General features: G+C 38.9%; 1 protein-coding gene across 1 annotated transcript; it reads right to left on the bottom strand.

Moving 5' to 3' along the window:
- Positions 1-10,779: 10,779 nt before the first annotated feature.
- Positions 10,780-15,610, bottom strand: LOC133809092 (la-related protein 1C). The gene is made up of 6 exons (XM_062245913.1): positions 14,689-15,610; positions 13,756-14,284; positions 13,542-13,671; positions 13,309-13,399; positions 12,027-12,098; positions 10,780-11,856 (listed from the first exon to the last, which is right to left on the bottom strand). Exons 1-6 carry the CDS (start codon positions 15,241-15,243, stop codon positions 11,617-11,619), a joined length of 1,617 nt encoding a protein of 538 aa, XP_062101897.1. The 5' UTR covers positions 15,244-15,610; the 3' UTR covers positions 10,780-11,616.
- Positions 15,611-16,194: the final 584 nt, after the last annotated feature.

The following is a 16,194-nucleotide window of genomic DNA, read 5'->3' as shown; positions in this document are numbered from 1 at the left end:
GGTGATCGGTTATGACATGTATTGAGTGGGACTGGAAATATGGCCTGAGCTTTCGGGAGGCCGTAATGAGACAGAAATCCATCTTCTCCATCAACGGATACCGGGACTCAGCTCCGAGGAGCCTCTTGCTGATGTAATAGACTGGCTTTTGAGATCGGTCCTCTTCTCGGACTAATACGGCGCTAGCTGCATCTTCCGTGACAGCTAGGTAAAGGAAAAGAGGCTCTCCTACCGTTGGTTTGGATAATACGGGCGGCTCGGCTAAATGTGCTTTCAGGTTGAGGAAGGCACGTTCGCATTCCTCGGTCCACTCGAATTTCTTATTCCCGGAGCAGGTTGTAGAATGGCAGACACTTGTTGGTAGATTTAGAAATAAACCGATTAAGGGCCGCCACCCTTCCTGTCAGACTTTGAACGTCCTTTCGCGACCAGGGTGAGGGCATCTCGAGTAGCGACCTGATCTTATCGGGGTTTGCTTCGATTCCCCTGGTATTAGCAATGAAACCTAGGAATTTTCCTGACGCGACCCCGAAAGTACATTTTTGGGGGTTAAGCCTCATGCCGTATTCTCTCAATATCTTAAAGCATTCCTCCAGATCGGAAACATGGTTATCGGCAGTTTTTGACTTGACCAGCATGTCGTCAACATACACTTCCATGTTCTTCCCGATCTGGTTGGCAAACACCCTATTTACCAACCTCTGGTATGTAGCTCCGGCGTTCTTCAGCCCAAAGGGCATGACCTTGTAACAATAAACGTTAGTTGGGGTTATGAAGCTAGTGTGTTCCTGGTCTACTCGATTCATGGCGATCTGATTATTGCCCGAATATGCATCCATAAAAGACATGAGCTCGTGCCCCGCCGTGGCGTCTACCAATTGGTCGATCCTTGGCAAGGGGAAGCAGTCTTTGGGGCAGGCTTTGTTCAGATCGAAGAAGTCGATGCAGGTCCGCCATTTCCCATTGGGCTTCGGGACCAATACAGGATTGGCGATCCAGATCAGGAACTTTGCCTCGTGGATAAAGCTACACTTTAAGAGCCGAGCAACTTCCTCTTCTAGGGCTTCAGCTCAGGTTGTTCCTAGGCGCCTTTGTTTCTGGGATTTCGCAGGCACACTTTTATCCAAGTGGAGGGTGTGCATGATGACGCTCGGACTGATCCCTACCATGTCTTCATGAGACCAGGCGAACACGTCTAGGTTCTCCTGCAGAAACTTAATCAGCTCCGCCTTCCTTTCGCTACATAGATTTTTCCCGAGCTTTATCACCCTCGAGGGATCTTGTGGATCAATGCTTACCTCCTCGAGCTCTTCGATGGCCTGGAGCTCGGATCTATCCTCGCCTACTCTGGGGTTGATATCATTATTTAAGATGATATTCTCCCCTTTCGCACTCTGAGGTTTTTCAATCTCAGGATTAGGCACAAATTCCTGAGAATCCTCGTTTCCACCCTGGATGGTCATCGTTACCTGCCCGAATTTTGATTTTCCCTTCATAGAAATGTTGTAGCATTCCCTGGCAGTGAGCTGATCACCTCGGATCGTGCATATCCCCGAGGAAGAGGGGAATTTTAGCGCGAGGTGGCGGATAGAGGTTATGGCTTCAAACGCTATCAATGTAGGTCGGCCCAAAATAGCATTGTACGCGGCGAGACAATCGATGACCATAAACTCGAGGAGTTTCGAGACTGTCCGAGGTCCCTCTCCCAAGGTGATCACCAGCTCGATTGTTCCTATTTCCGCCGACCCTTCTCCAGAGAATCTGTATAGCATCATGGAGGTGGCTTTCAGCTCGGTGACAGATAAACCCATCTTTTCCAGCGTAGACCGGAACAGCAGGTTCACCGAGCTCCCATTATCGACCAGTACTCTCCTAACCCTCCGATTGGCGAGCTGAACGGCTACGACCAGAGGGTCATTATGAGGGAACTGGACGTGGCTGGCATCTTCCTCGGTGAATATGATTGGTTGCCTCTCCAATCGTTGTTGTTTGGGTAGATGATTCTCAGGGATGAACTCCACTCCATTATGAGTCTTAAGTTTGTTGACATATCTCTTTTGGGCACCCCTGCTCGTGCCAGCCAGATGGGGGCCACCAGAGATCGTGGAGATCTCTCCTCCTATCACAGGAGGAAGGACGTCCTGATCTACCCGAGACCCTGGCTGACTTATCGGAACTTCCGGAGCTAGATGGCCGGCGTGAACTCTATTCCGCGCATATTGAGCCAAGGGTCCAGCTCTGATGAGAGTCTCGATCTCATCCTTCAGGAGTCTACAATCATCGGTGTTGTGGCCAATGTCATTGTGGAACCGACAAAACTTGGAGGGGTCTCGCTTACCCTTCTGGTGCTTCAACGGTTCCGGCTTTTTCCAGGGGAGGCGAGCAAAGTTTTCTAGGAAAATGTTCTCCCTAGTGTGTGTGAGCTCAGTATAAGTCGCGTAGACCGACTTAAATTTTTCTACAGACTTGTTCTTCTTTGGGCCGTGCTGGCCGCCCTCACTGCTCCCTTTTCTCTTGCCTCCACCAAACTGGTTATTCTGTGTAACGGTTTGTGTCGCTACCACGACATCCGTTCCCACTCCAGCGGGCTGCTCAGGGGCCTGGCTAGTTCCCGCGGCTGATGCTCGCGCCTCCTCCAAGTTTATCCATCCCTGGGCTCTATTTAGGAATTCGTTTACGGTGCTGACTCCCTTCCTCTGTATCTCCTCCCAGAGTCCACCTCCGACGAGGATCCCAGTCCTCAAGGCCATGAGCTTGGAGCTATCGTCTGCGTCCCTGGCTCGAGCAGCGACGTTTGCGAATCTGCTCAGGTAAGCCTTCAGAGGCTCGTCGGGTTGCTGCCTTACGTTCGCATGGGTGTCGACCTTGACGCGGGCAGCCTGAGAAGCTCAGAATGCTTTCTTGAAGTCGGCAGAGAAGGTTTTCCACGAGCTGATTGATTGCTTTTTACTCTGTTTGAACCATTACCTGGCCGGCCCAGTCAAGGTGGAAGGAAATATTAAACATCTCAGCTCGGGACCGATGTTGTGGGCCATCATCAAGGTGTTGACACATACCCAGATGATTTAACGGGTCCCCGTCTCCGTTGAACTTGGACAAGTGAGGCATACAGAAACCAGGTGGATACGCTGTAGCTGCTATGCTGGGGTGAAGAGCTCGAGTTTGTCCCCCGAGTCGTGCTCTTCTTTTTCTTTTTCTGATAAGAGCTTCCTCATTAGCTCCTCCATCTGAGCCAGATGCTCAAGGGTTTTGTCCTGAATTCCTTGGTTGTTCCGGGGCTGTTCAACAGCTCCGGTTCCATGGTACGCGTTAGGCGGGTTATTTTCCCTCCTATCTTGAGATAGGTTATATGGGGCGTTCCCGCTGTCACGTACTTCAGACAGGCCTTCCCCTTGGCAAGCACGACTGCCATTTCCAACTGGGTCTCCTCTTTGAGAGTTTAGACGATCTCGAAGGTCGCCCCTCGGGGTGGCCTGAGGGATTTGTGCCGAGCTCAAGCGATGGCACAGGTCTCCGCCAGAGGCGTCACTTCGACGACTCCCAGTCCAGTAACTTCCATTTGAAAAGCTCGGAGCCCGCCACTGGGGGTGAGGATCCGGGACTTCCCTGGGCGCCCGGCTACGATTGGAAGGTTCGACGGAAGGAGGATTTCTCTTGCTGCTCCCATGAGCCGGGATGTCTCAGACTAGACAGGGAGGAGATAGGTATCTTATTGGTGAAGGAGGATGTCTGACCGTGGACGCGATTCTAGTCCCGTCAGGGCGGATTAAGCTAGGTCGTAGCCGCTTCGCTCTACCATCCTCCGCGTCCTGTGCTCGGCGGTCTGAGCGGGGTGCAGGACGGCTGGCCGGGGTGGGCTGTCGTCACGAGCCCTCCCTGGATCTCCTTCACGAGCTTCCTCGAGCCCTCCTGGGTGCGCTCGAGGGCGGAAGTGAGCTGGGAGTTGAGGTCCGGACCAATCAGCTGAACTGCTGCTCGACCCTAGGAAGTTCCTCAAATGTGGTCTCCTGGTGGTGCGACGTGGGAGTAGAATTTGATGTTGGGGGTCTGACCGACCGACTGGGCCTGGACCGGTTACCCCGGCGGGACTTATGAGTCTCACCATGCCTCTTTCCGACGTTGGCGTCGGTTGTAAGAGGGGGTAGCCGGGCCAAAACCTCTTGAATCTGCTGGTTTACTTTTGCCAGCTGACTCCTCAACTGTGCATTTTCCATTTCTACCGCCGTGCAGAGATCCGAGTTCGGATTGGGCGGCCGGGGAGCCGAACTTCTAGTGTCGTCCTGGCCCAGTGGCTGCTTGCCCGGCCGCTGCTGAACCTCAGGGTTCTGATCACCGGACATGGCGGCATGATGGGCCTCCTGCCCATCACGTTGGTCCGCCTCGTTACCATGTCTTGAGCGAGTAACTACCATGGTTGGGTATTTGCGATAGCACCAATCTAACAGCTCTCAACGAAAGCACCAAACTGTTGACGCAGTTCTTCGGCAACAGATAATTATATGAATAAGGAGAGGGATTAGTGCTAAATAATGAACCACAATTGATGAATGATCTCAAAGGAAAATTATAACTCGAATACTTTTTTAGGTGGTTCAAAGGTTAAAATCCTTCTAGTTCCACCAGCCAATATTATTGATATATCTCTGATATTCTTTACAAGGTATTTCTTTACAAATTAGAAGTCAACCCCTTACAACTCCCAGGGTCTCCATATTTATAGGGAGAGGGCACCTGGGTGTTGGCAAGGGAGGTCATCCCGTGACCTTCTTACCCATCATATCACTTCTGTGACATTCATGATTAATTCCTAAAACCTGACAATGAAGTGTGGTCTAATCAATAGGTAAGGGGGATAATGGGCCGCATGGCCCAACCCGGTCGTGGGTGCCTGAACATGCACGTTTATGCTGCGTGTCCGAGAATTCAGGAATGGAGTAGACACGTGATGTCTGGTATATGCATGTTTACATTACGTGGTTGACTTTATAAAAGGTCAGAGGTGTCAACTCAAGCTCGTACTCCGAGCTTGATGTAGTCTCAGCTCATGGTGTCCACACTGCTGACCCGATGCCTTAGTAATCGCACTAAACCTTTGGTTATCTCGAACTAAAGAGGTAGAGCCATGTAACAACAGCTCCTGGTAGGTGGCTTCCACGTGGCTGATAGAATTATGCCCTTTTCCAGCTCGCTAATAACTCGTGGATGTTTAGGGCGTACACCCCTTGACTCGCCCCGAGTCGAGTATTGGGTCTCGTTATGACTTTCACGCTACTTGCTCCCTAGGATCGCCTCGTGCCGAATACTGCAAATATATAAATATTTCCATATAATAATGTGGTCTCAACAGTTTAGTTTATCACATTTATGCCCTAACGGGCCAAAATTACAATTATGCCCTTACAAGCTAAATAGGGTCTGCATGCTTATCTAGTACTCATAAACATGCATTTCACATATCCATGTAATCATAGGATCATGCATATCACATAATCATGCATTTTTACCATTAATTCACATATCTTCCAATTATGCCCTCCTGGCACACTAATCAAGGCCCTTAAGCCTTATTAGTAATTTTGAGTCGTTACATGAACTTTCTTGGGCACAAATATATTTCAAGATAATTGAATTAAATCAATTAAGACCAAGAAAAAATCTGCTCAGTGATCTATTATATATTAAACATATTTTTATAGGTATAGTTACCCTATATAAATAGGAAAACTTGTCTGTAGATAATTTGTGTAATATAAAATTCATACTTACTCTAAAGAGCACAATACACCAATTATACCATTTATATTTTTGAAAATAAGCACATAATTGGAAAAATATATGGCTTAAATGATAGTCAATCTTAAGATTTTACAAATACAAAGTAAAACACACAAAAAAAAAAAAGAGGAGTAAATGTTATCTCCAACCTAGCACCAAAATTTCACACCATTTTCGGTGTGATCTACATTATTGTTAGATTCATTGTAATACTATAGTTTTAAGATTGAATTTATATTAACTCATTAAATAATTGAAAACATATTTATCAATTTTTTTTTACTAACATTGATGAAAAAATATAATCTTGAATTGATTTATCACATGGAGGGAATAAAATTGTATTAAGATTCCATAACAAATAATAGGGGTACTAAATAGTATATTTCCTTATTTTATTCTAAAAGTCTAGAAATAAAAAAAAAATACTTTTGATATAACATTTTGTGTTATGAGTTGAAGAGGAAAATTAAAATAGTGTAATCTTAAACGAATTTTAGAGTAAAAACCACACCATCTTATTTTTATGGGTTGGAGATGGCCAACCCTTCAAAATTAAGCCAAAGATCTTCTACTGCCAATGGTGATGACATAATGGGGGCAATAGATAAACTTACTATGGTTTTCTTAGTGACCATCCAAGAATCAAATCCAATTTGCCATAGTGTTGTTAAGATTACCTCTACTATGGACTCTCCGTATGAAGTTGATTGGCCCTTAGTCTTTGTGGATCCTTTGGATAGCTATTAAAAAAGTGTGTCAAGTTTTCCTTCAAAAAATGCTAAGACGAGGGCATAAGAACACCATTGTTTTTAAGAAAGTAGTGAAAAGAAAAAAAATAGGACTTAACCAAATATCTCACGACACGAGCTGACGACAGCCATGCAACACCTGTATGAATAAGTTGTTCAGTAAAAAAAAAAAAAGTAGAAAGAAGAAAAATGTGAGTGAAAAATATTGAATGAGCCCACAAAATTTTCTCCATACGAAATTGAAAAGAAAATAAAGTGAAATGTTCTACAAAAACAAATAATTGTGAAATTATTAAATTATTTTTACAAAGTTTTATATTAATATTTTAAGAATAATATGGTAATTTTACAATATAATATTTTTTCTTTCCTTCCTACACACTAAAAGCCTAAAAAAGATACACTTTCCTTTCTACTTTTATAATTTTGTTTAAATTAATCTTTCTAATCTTTTATCTCTCTTATTTATTCTTTCATCATCTATTTCCTTCCCTTTGTAGCAAACATAACGTAAGTTTTTACTATTTTCTTCTTTTTTATTTGTGCAAAAGAAGCACTTTTAACTGATCCTACGTGGTCTAAATTTGATTGGGAATTGAATGAATGAAAGGAATAATAATTTTTTACTTTTATTTTCTTAAGAAAAAAACAAAGAAGTCACATTGTTATATAAGCTAGTGTATATTATATATAAGCTAGAAAGGAAAGGAGTATGATATCTCCATTATGGGGGGTTGGACATGATCGAGACTAGTCGAACTTCTCATGCGTGTCTTTCTATCTAGTTTCTACAGTAACACAGATTCTGATTCTATGTCAATCAAAATACAAAATGCACATATATAGTCGGCTTTTTGACTGATTTAACTTCCAACCCAATGGATATTTACATAGTAATAATTTAGTAACCGATGGATGCTTGTTTTGTAGAACATTTTTCTAGACAGAGGCAATGAAAGGTGCAGACTCTTACCCCTTTTAAAGAGGACAACTTTTTGGGGGGTTTGCATTTCTATTCCATTTCAACCCTTCAAGAGCTTATCTTGTGCTTCTTTGGGTTTATGGCCATATTATGCTAAATTTAGCCCATGTTTGGTAGGTAGGTAGGTGGTGGGAGAGGTTAGTTGATAGAGATGGGTATGCAATGCAAGCTGACACATGAAATCTTCTTTTGTTTAGCAATATAAACTGTTGGAGAGAGAAGTCAAGGATCATAAATTGAAGAAATTACCAATGTGTTTTTCCTCACTCTTGTGTATAGAAATAGGTTTTTTTGTTTTTTATAATTGGGCTCAGGCCCAATATGCAAGCACAACTACGGGGCAGGCCATTGGCACTCAATCAAAACAGCTCAAGCACCATACATGCCCAAGTCAATGATAAAAATAATACTATTTTGGTATCGTGCCTCTAAGCAAAATTCTAGTTAGAGCCTCTTTTTGAGAAATGACTTGTATTTTGCAAAATATGATAAAAATGGTTTTTTAATTGGAACTTAGTCAAAATATTTTTAAATAAAACCAAATTACTTTTAAATTTTATAAATTTATTATTTTAATTTATATCTAATCAATTTTAACAATTTAAAATAAATAAATAAAAACTTAATAATTTTTTTTTAACAAATCTAAAATTTAAATTTAAATAAAATTAAAACCTAAGTCAACATTAAACTTAAATAAAAAAAAAACAAAACTTTATTACCTAAATTTAAATAAACATAAAACCAAAATGTTCAAATTCATACATGAAAGAACATCAAATCTAGACAAAGGAAAAAAATTATTATATTAATCTAAATCCATAATCACAAATCAAATAACGCCATAACAAAAAAAATAAAAAATCAAATTCAACTAAGAATCACATATTCGATTCATATATGAAGAACAACCAATCCCAACAAAGAAAGAAGAAGAAAAGAATATAAATCACAGATCTTCAATTGTTTGTGAGCTCCATAGTGGTTGGCCGTGACATGATAGCTTGTGTGTTTTTCTTTTACAAACAAAAGGTTTACTAGATATTAACAGTCTTTGCATCAATGACAATTATCCAATCCCCATTAAACATAACATGTTGCCTATTTTCCAATAATGCCATTTGCTCTCATATCACTCCATTGTCATCGACTATCAAAATATCATTCACGGATAACTCAAATAAAAAGTTCAATATTTGCACTTTTTTTTTTTAAATAAAAAATTTATACAGTGATAAAATTAAAACAGCTAAACGAAAAGTTTTAATTTCATATATAAACATAAAAAGTAAATAAATTGAATTAGGGTACATATATATGTATAATTATTTTACATAAATATTTGTATTTATATATACATGTAAACATAATAAATTCAATTTAAAATTTTAAAAATAAATTAAAAAATAATTTTATTTTAAAATAAACTATTATATTAATATTTGTAATATATAGAAATAAAGATATGTAGAAAAAAAAATTATATAATAAATTAAAATAATATATTATTTTATTATGTCTACAATATATATATTGTTTTTAAGAATAAATAGCATTTTTGCCCCCCTTCTGAACTATAACTACTATATGATTGTGTCCCATGAATGATTCGCGATGTTAAAAATTCCCCCAAACTATACACGTTACTGAAATATGAGACTTATGTTAGATTTCGTCCTAGGTGGCTAACAGATTGATGATGTTGAATTTTTTGGTTAATGTGGCAGTGTCATGTGTAGAATAATTAGCAATTTTGTCCCCCGAACTTTGACCAGTACCAAATTGTGCCATTTTTATTAAAAATAATTCATTTTTTTCTTAAAAATTATAATTAAATCCTTAAAAATAAAAAATAAATCATTTTAAAAGATTAAGAAAATAAAAAATACTAAAATTAAATTAATTAAATAAATTTTCAAAAATTAAAAATCTAATTAATAACAAACAACTTTTTTTACTTTTTATTTTCTTTTACAGCATAAAATAAATATATCTTTAATAAAAATTAATAATAAATCCTAAAACAAAAAATTTCCCTTCGTCCTCCTCCTTTTAAATTAGAAATTTTTTTATTTGTTCAAGCCCTCTGTCCTTCGTCCTCCTCTTTAAATAATTTTTTTTGTTATTTTAGTATTTATTTTATATTGTAAAAAATAAAAGGAAAAAGTAAAAAAAAAGTTATTTGTTATTAATTAAAATTTTAATTTTATATGGATTTAACTAATATTTTTAAGAAAAAATTTAGATTTTTTTAATAAAAATTGCACAATTTGGTAGTGGTCAAAATTTGAGAAGTAAAATTGCTAATTATTCTACACATGGCACGACCACATCAACAGACCAAATGTCACATCATCAATATGTTTGCCACTTAGGACGAAATTTAACACTCATATTTCAGTAACGTATATAGTTCGAGATAATTTTTAATATCGCAAATCATTCGGAGACATGATCATATAGTGATCATAGTTTGGGAGGCAAAAATACTATTTAGTAATACTACCTTTTCATTAATTTTACAAGTATATAATTTATCCCAGTAATTTTAAAAAATTTAAGTACTATTAGTATTTATTATCTTAAATACATAATTATTCATCACTTACTGTATTTTTTTAATTTTAAAAGTATATGGTTACCTTTGGTAACCTATACCAATTCATGTTCCTTACCCACCAAAAACTAATAATAAAATTTAATGCTAACTTAAACAATATAGGAACCTTGCCATCCACTTAATGCTAACTTACAATGTGAGGTGAAGGAGTTGAGTTCTATTTGCCACTTATCATTACTACTTACTCAAGAACCTATCTAGTGCAGGACTCGCCCTCATTTATATTTTAGAAAATCGATCGTAAACCATCTACCCTAACCTATGAAACTCAATTTAATCACTACTCATAGTCATTCTCAACATCCTTTAAGAGCCGTCAGCAATAATGATCAAGATTATAAACCCTAACCCATTTGACATGACCTACTCCTAGACAAACCCTCTTAAGGAAATGGGTATCTCTTCCACGTCTACTATGCAAATTTATTACCAACTTTAATTTCAACAGAAGAAAATCTGTGAACAAACACCGTCTCAACCCTAACACCAATGGCATTAAATTTAGAACAAAAAACAACCAAGACCCAAGCAGCAGCCATAGGTAAGAGCTACCGTCATTGTGGCCAATCAATATATATACATACACATGATTCCATTCATGTCATCTGAAATGAATTAAAAAATTAGTAGAAAAATTGTGGACTTAAAAGTTGAAATCCAATGAGCAAAAGGTTCCATAAGGTCCGCAGTTTAATCAAACATTAAATGCCAACCACATCCAGTTGCAATCTAGAGAAATTAAAGGTATGTTCCCTCAGGGACCATTTATGCAGTAAAATCTTCAAAGGGTTTGAAGATAAAAGGTATACATATAAATGGAATTTTTAAGTGTGTTATTAAAGGGAAGGAAGAACTAAGAAGAAAAAGAAGAAGAAGAAAAGAGAAAAGACAGGAACATAATAATGCCATCAGCGACAAAGCAACCTAGTAGCACGAGCACCAGCGTCCAGCAAAGGCCACCCACCCCTATTCAGAATGCAGACAACTCCAGAAAATGCTTTTCTTCCATCACTCTCACAAAATCACATATTTCTCCCCTAAAATTGGAGAGTATTGGCCCCAAAGATTCTAAAAAAACCAGCTGAGGGGCGGCAAGGGGAACAGATATCAAAAATTCCCCCCAACTAACCAGCAAAAAGCATATGCCACCATAGAAGTTCAAAGAGAGCAGTAAAAATAAAAAATAAAAACACCCCATGAAAAAACATTCAAAATCCCATAAAAACTCATGCTACTAGATTAGTCATAAAAGTACTATTTTTTTTTTCTTTTTTTCCTTTTAAGTCGTTCTTCTGTTCCTTAATTAGTGGTTGTCCTTACCCTTTCTATTCTGTCATTGTATTTTCCAGGCAAGACAGCATGTTTCATCATGCCATTGTAGGACACTCATTAGAACCCACATATTCCCCCATTTGATCATCCAAGGCCTCTATCCTTCTCTGCATTTCTTTATCGAAGAATATGTGCATTCATGCACATTTCTTACTTTAATTTCTTCCAGAGAATGAGCGTTCCGCTCCAGCACTGGATTGACCACTTCCATCGCCATTGGAAAGCTGAGGTTGGTAGGTGCTTGAGGCACTGTTACTGTTGTTGGTACTCTGCTCTTCCAGTGCAACTCTTTGACTGGAGGAACTTCCAGGAGTACGGGGACTTTGGATGGTAGGAAGCTGAGTTTGGGGCAATAACCATCTATTCCAATCAGTGCGCCTCCTTACTTTGTCACCCTGGTATAAAAGGCAAATAAAAACAAAATTAGCACAGAAAAACATTTCACGTGACTATTTATAAAAAAAAAATGTCCCCCTGTGGTGCAATCTAAGAGTACTGGAAAAGAAATAAAAAACCATCATATCTTAAACTATACGAGAACCAAACATGTAATTTGTCCAAATACCTGTACTTCCACAGCACTTGACATTCGTACAGAATCCAATATAAGTTGAATATTGTCTGTCAAAAGCTGAACCTGTAGAAGTGAAAATAGAAAGAAACTGTAGTTGCACTTATTTCATTAAAAAAAAAAGTTCTGTAAAAAGAAATAAAATAATCTACCATCCAATTTGCAAAACAAAAAATTGCAATAGTTTTCAAAACATAAAAGAAAAATTTACATTATAATGTTAGTATAACTATGAAAAAATTTGACACCTAAAAACCACCTCTGCTGCTAATGGTTCTCTTCCAAATTAAGCTTCACATCATGTCTAGGAAAATTCCATTTCCTCTTTCAGTCGGAAGCTAACTCAGTAGACCAGTAGTCAGACAAAGTAAAAGAAGTCACAATTAATCCCATTAATCGTGTGCCATGCAACAACACCGGGCGCACTAACATCAGGCCACACATACAAACAAAATTCTTCATTGACCTGATTGCTACATTTTCATGACTGGTTTTTCTTAAACGACATCAATAACTATATAAGATTTTGAAAAACGCATCAAGGCCACATACTTCAGTGGAGACCATTATAAGAAGAAACTTAACCCAAATTAGTAACACCATATAACAAGAACACTTCATCTTTTGGGACAACACATTAATTCAATGCATTAAATCTCAAGCGGAAAAATACACTCAGTCAAGGGGAAAATAAGGTCAAACTGCTATTCCATAGTCATAAGAAAAGAAATTAAGAATACCAGCCAATCCTCAGAGGAAATGATAGATTCTGTAACATACAATAAATATAAATTGATATCCTTGGACTGACACTTTTAAATAGAAAAGAGGTAAATAACATTGCAGGCTTAAAGCATAGGGAGAAAAATGAAGATATTATCAACAAGGTCTCACATAACCAATTGAGCAAGATAATAAGATAACCACCTAGTGTATTTCGTTAGTCGTGTGTAAATGAAAACCACAACTTCAAAATTAGATACCATGAAAAGGAAAAAAAGAATGTAAGAGAGGGAGAAGGAAAGGGGGATAATTAGAGAAAGATTTGACTTTAGATTGTAGGACCTAAGATTCCAAATCTTCAATGGGAAAAAAATTCTTAGCTATGGCCAAATTCAACGTAAAAATACAATTTGAAAGTAGAATGGCCAAAAAAAAAAAACAGAAGCTTCCAATGAAAGCAGAAGAAAAAGAACTTGAAGTATAAGTAGAAATACAGATGTGGAGATTGCTAAGACAATAAATGAAAACTTTTCAAACATCCCAAACAACTCACTTTGTTAAAACCTGCAATTAAGGTGATAGGAACCCAACCCTGGTCATCCATGTTCTGCCTCAAGTATGTATCTCTTATAAGATTTTCATTACTGCATCAAATGAAGTAGAGGTGCAACCGCAGTTAAATAATATACATCTTTAATTTCACATTAGAAAGGAAAGAATAAAAAAAAAGGACAATGGTAACAGAGAGATTGAAATACAATGACCTATTTTAAGACCAATCAGTACCTAAAATAGTAGTCAATCTGGTTAACAATCTTAGAAGGTAACTGAGGATCTGGAGCAGGGATGAACATAGGCTGCATTGGGGCTACGAACGGAGGATGAGGAACATATACTATTGGAGGTCCCAGTTCTCCTAATGAATGGATAAAGGCATAAAGAATTTAAAGGTAAGTAAATACATACTTAGAAATGGAAAATATTAATAAATCAGGCTTACCCGGGAACCCCATGGGAGGAGTACCATAAGGGCGGATATGTGGCGGAATAAATGCAGTTGGACTAGGCTGTGGTGTTGGACCATGATAAACTCTAGAAACAGGTCTCTGCTGATGGATATGTGAGTCTCTACCATTGAAACTTCTACGATTATTCCAATCATGATTTCCCCGATCTTGATCACGCCGGTTCCCGTAATTATGATGGTGAGAACCATCTCCACGCGGGTGCATACCACCATTCCTGCTTCTGAACGAATTTCGTTGCTGTAGATGATCACCACCTCCATCAGAGTGAGAACCAAATCCACTCCTCTGAGTATGTTCCCTAGGAGAGGGATTTGTTGAAGCCATATCAACAGCTTGATTGGCTGGTGCTTGTGGTTGAGAGGAGGACCCATTAGAGGATGCGTTTGAGTTATTACGCTTAAATGATCTCTGGCGAGCAGTTGCAGGATGGCTGGGGGTTGAGGTAGGATGTGCATGTTTCTGAGAGGGGGTAGCTGTGGGCGCCACTGTGGTTCCAGAACCCTGCAGCATTGCACATTGGATTATTTGATGTTATAAGTACATATATTGACAATATTTAGAAATTTAAGAACATTAGTATCAAACCCGATTCAACATTAACAGCACAAATAATCTTCGCTCACTCCCACTTTCATAAAAAGTAATCAAAGTTCCAACAATCTTTTTTAAAAAAATTGTCCAACATTGTCTCATCGGAATAAAAAACCCCTTAATTATAGACCTCTAATGAGATACACAGTGCCTAAGAAAGAAACTCACAATTACAAACCTAATCTCAACTGGGTTGGAAAGATAACACAATAATAGTTACAATTTATGCTTGTTTTTCATTTAATCAAAATCCAACATTGAAAATATCACATACCCAAATGAGATTTTAGATAGGTAGCGAAAAACAAACCTACCTGCGAAATCGAAACGGATGACATTCCATCCGATAAAGCTTTCAAGGAATCGGAAGACGATTTGGCCGAAGCTCTAACAGACTCTAATTCAGGCCATGAATCAGCCCCCATGACCGTTCCGACCTCCACAGCCCCATTCGATGGCATGTTCCACGCGGGCCGCTTACCCGCATTGCCGTTGGGCCCAGTGCCACTCTCAGAGCTCTCGACCCCAGTCTCCTCCACAAGAGAAGGCGAAGAAGACGCAGACGGTGGTGGAGAAGAAGACGAAGAAGAAGGACCACCACCGCCGCCGGCACCAGCAACAGCAACCGTTGCGATGACGACTTGCTCCGTTACAGTAGTAGTCGAGGAAGGCACAGTCGCGATCGGCTCCGATTCACCTCGAACAACCTGGTTCCAAGCCGAAGCTCCAACCCTCGGGGCGCGGCGCGATTGAGGGCTACCGACACCTTCGCCGGTGTGACGTGGCGATTTCACCACCGTCGACGGAGCAATCGCCGCCGCCGTAACGGAAGAATTGCTATTAGCAGCAGTCGTATTAATCGCAGCCATGGAAAACGCCAAACACAAAAAAAAATTAGGGTTAGGGTTAGTCGACGATGAGCTGATCGACGCGGAAAAGGGGCAAAAAGGGAATAAATAAAATGATCAAAATTTCTTTTAAGAGAGTTACAAAAAAAAAAGAAATCCTAATTAGGGTTTGGGAAAGGGAATAATGTGAGACAGAAAAGGGGGTCTTTTCCAAATATTAGGGCGATCAGAACGCAGAGAAGGAATGCAGAGAGAGAAAGTGAGGAGAGAGAGAGCTAAGAAGAAGATGAGCGAGGATGAAAGATAGAGGAGCAAAAGAGCTCTCTTCTGAATTTTCTGTCTCTCTTTCCTTTTTTTCTCTTTGGTTTTTGGGCTTTGGAATACTTTGGGGGAGAAAAATGCCTCCACCCTCAGGGTTATTGTTATGACTTGTGAAACTACTAAAGTACCCTTATGTTTCAGGGGCTGTTTAGGTCATTCACAAAAGGATTTTGGTACGACTTGGAAGGCCATTTCATTGGACCGTAGTTAGGGTTTTTAATGAAGCATCAAAAATTAATAAATAAAATAAAAACTTTAGTTTTTCACCGTTCAACTTGGAAGGTCTGATCAGATGAAGCCACGTGCCAGGTTCTTGTAAAGTGATTAATGATTATTTTTTTAAATATACATATAAAATGTGATTAATTATTATTGGTTTTAGCAAATGAGTTAAATTTAGGAATATTTTGGACAAGCATTGATTGTTCTTATTACAAAATATAAAAATTATGGTGTTAGAATGAATTTGGAAACCTTCCAAGCTCAAAGCATACCTTCTTTTTCATTGTCTCTTTCGACATAAAAAAATAAAAGTAGGATTAGAAAAACAAAGGGTTTATTTGGCTTTATTTTTTGTTTTATTTTTTCAAAATTGTGTTATCAGAAATGAGAACAAGGGTTGTTTGGTTAATGTTTTTTAAAAATAATTTT

This window comes from Humulus lupulus, chromosome 1 (genome assembly GCF_963169125.1).
Source record: "Humulus lupulus chromosome 1, drHumLupu1.1, whole genome shotgun sequence".
Classification (NCBI taxonomy): Eukaryota; Viridiplantae; Streptophyta; class Magnoliopsida; order Rosales; family Cannabaceae; genus Humulus; species Humulus lupulus.
Note: the sequence above shows the minus strand (reverse complement) of the source record. Positions and strands in the feature narration are given on the sequence as shown.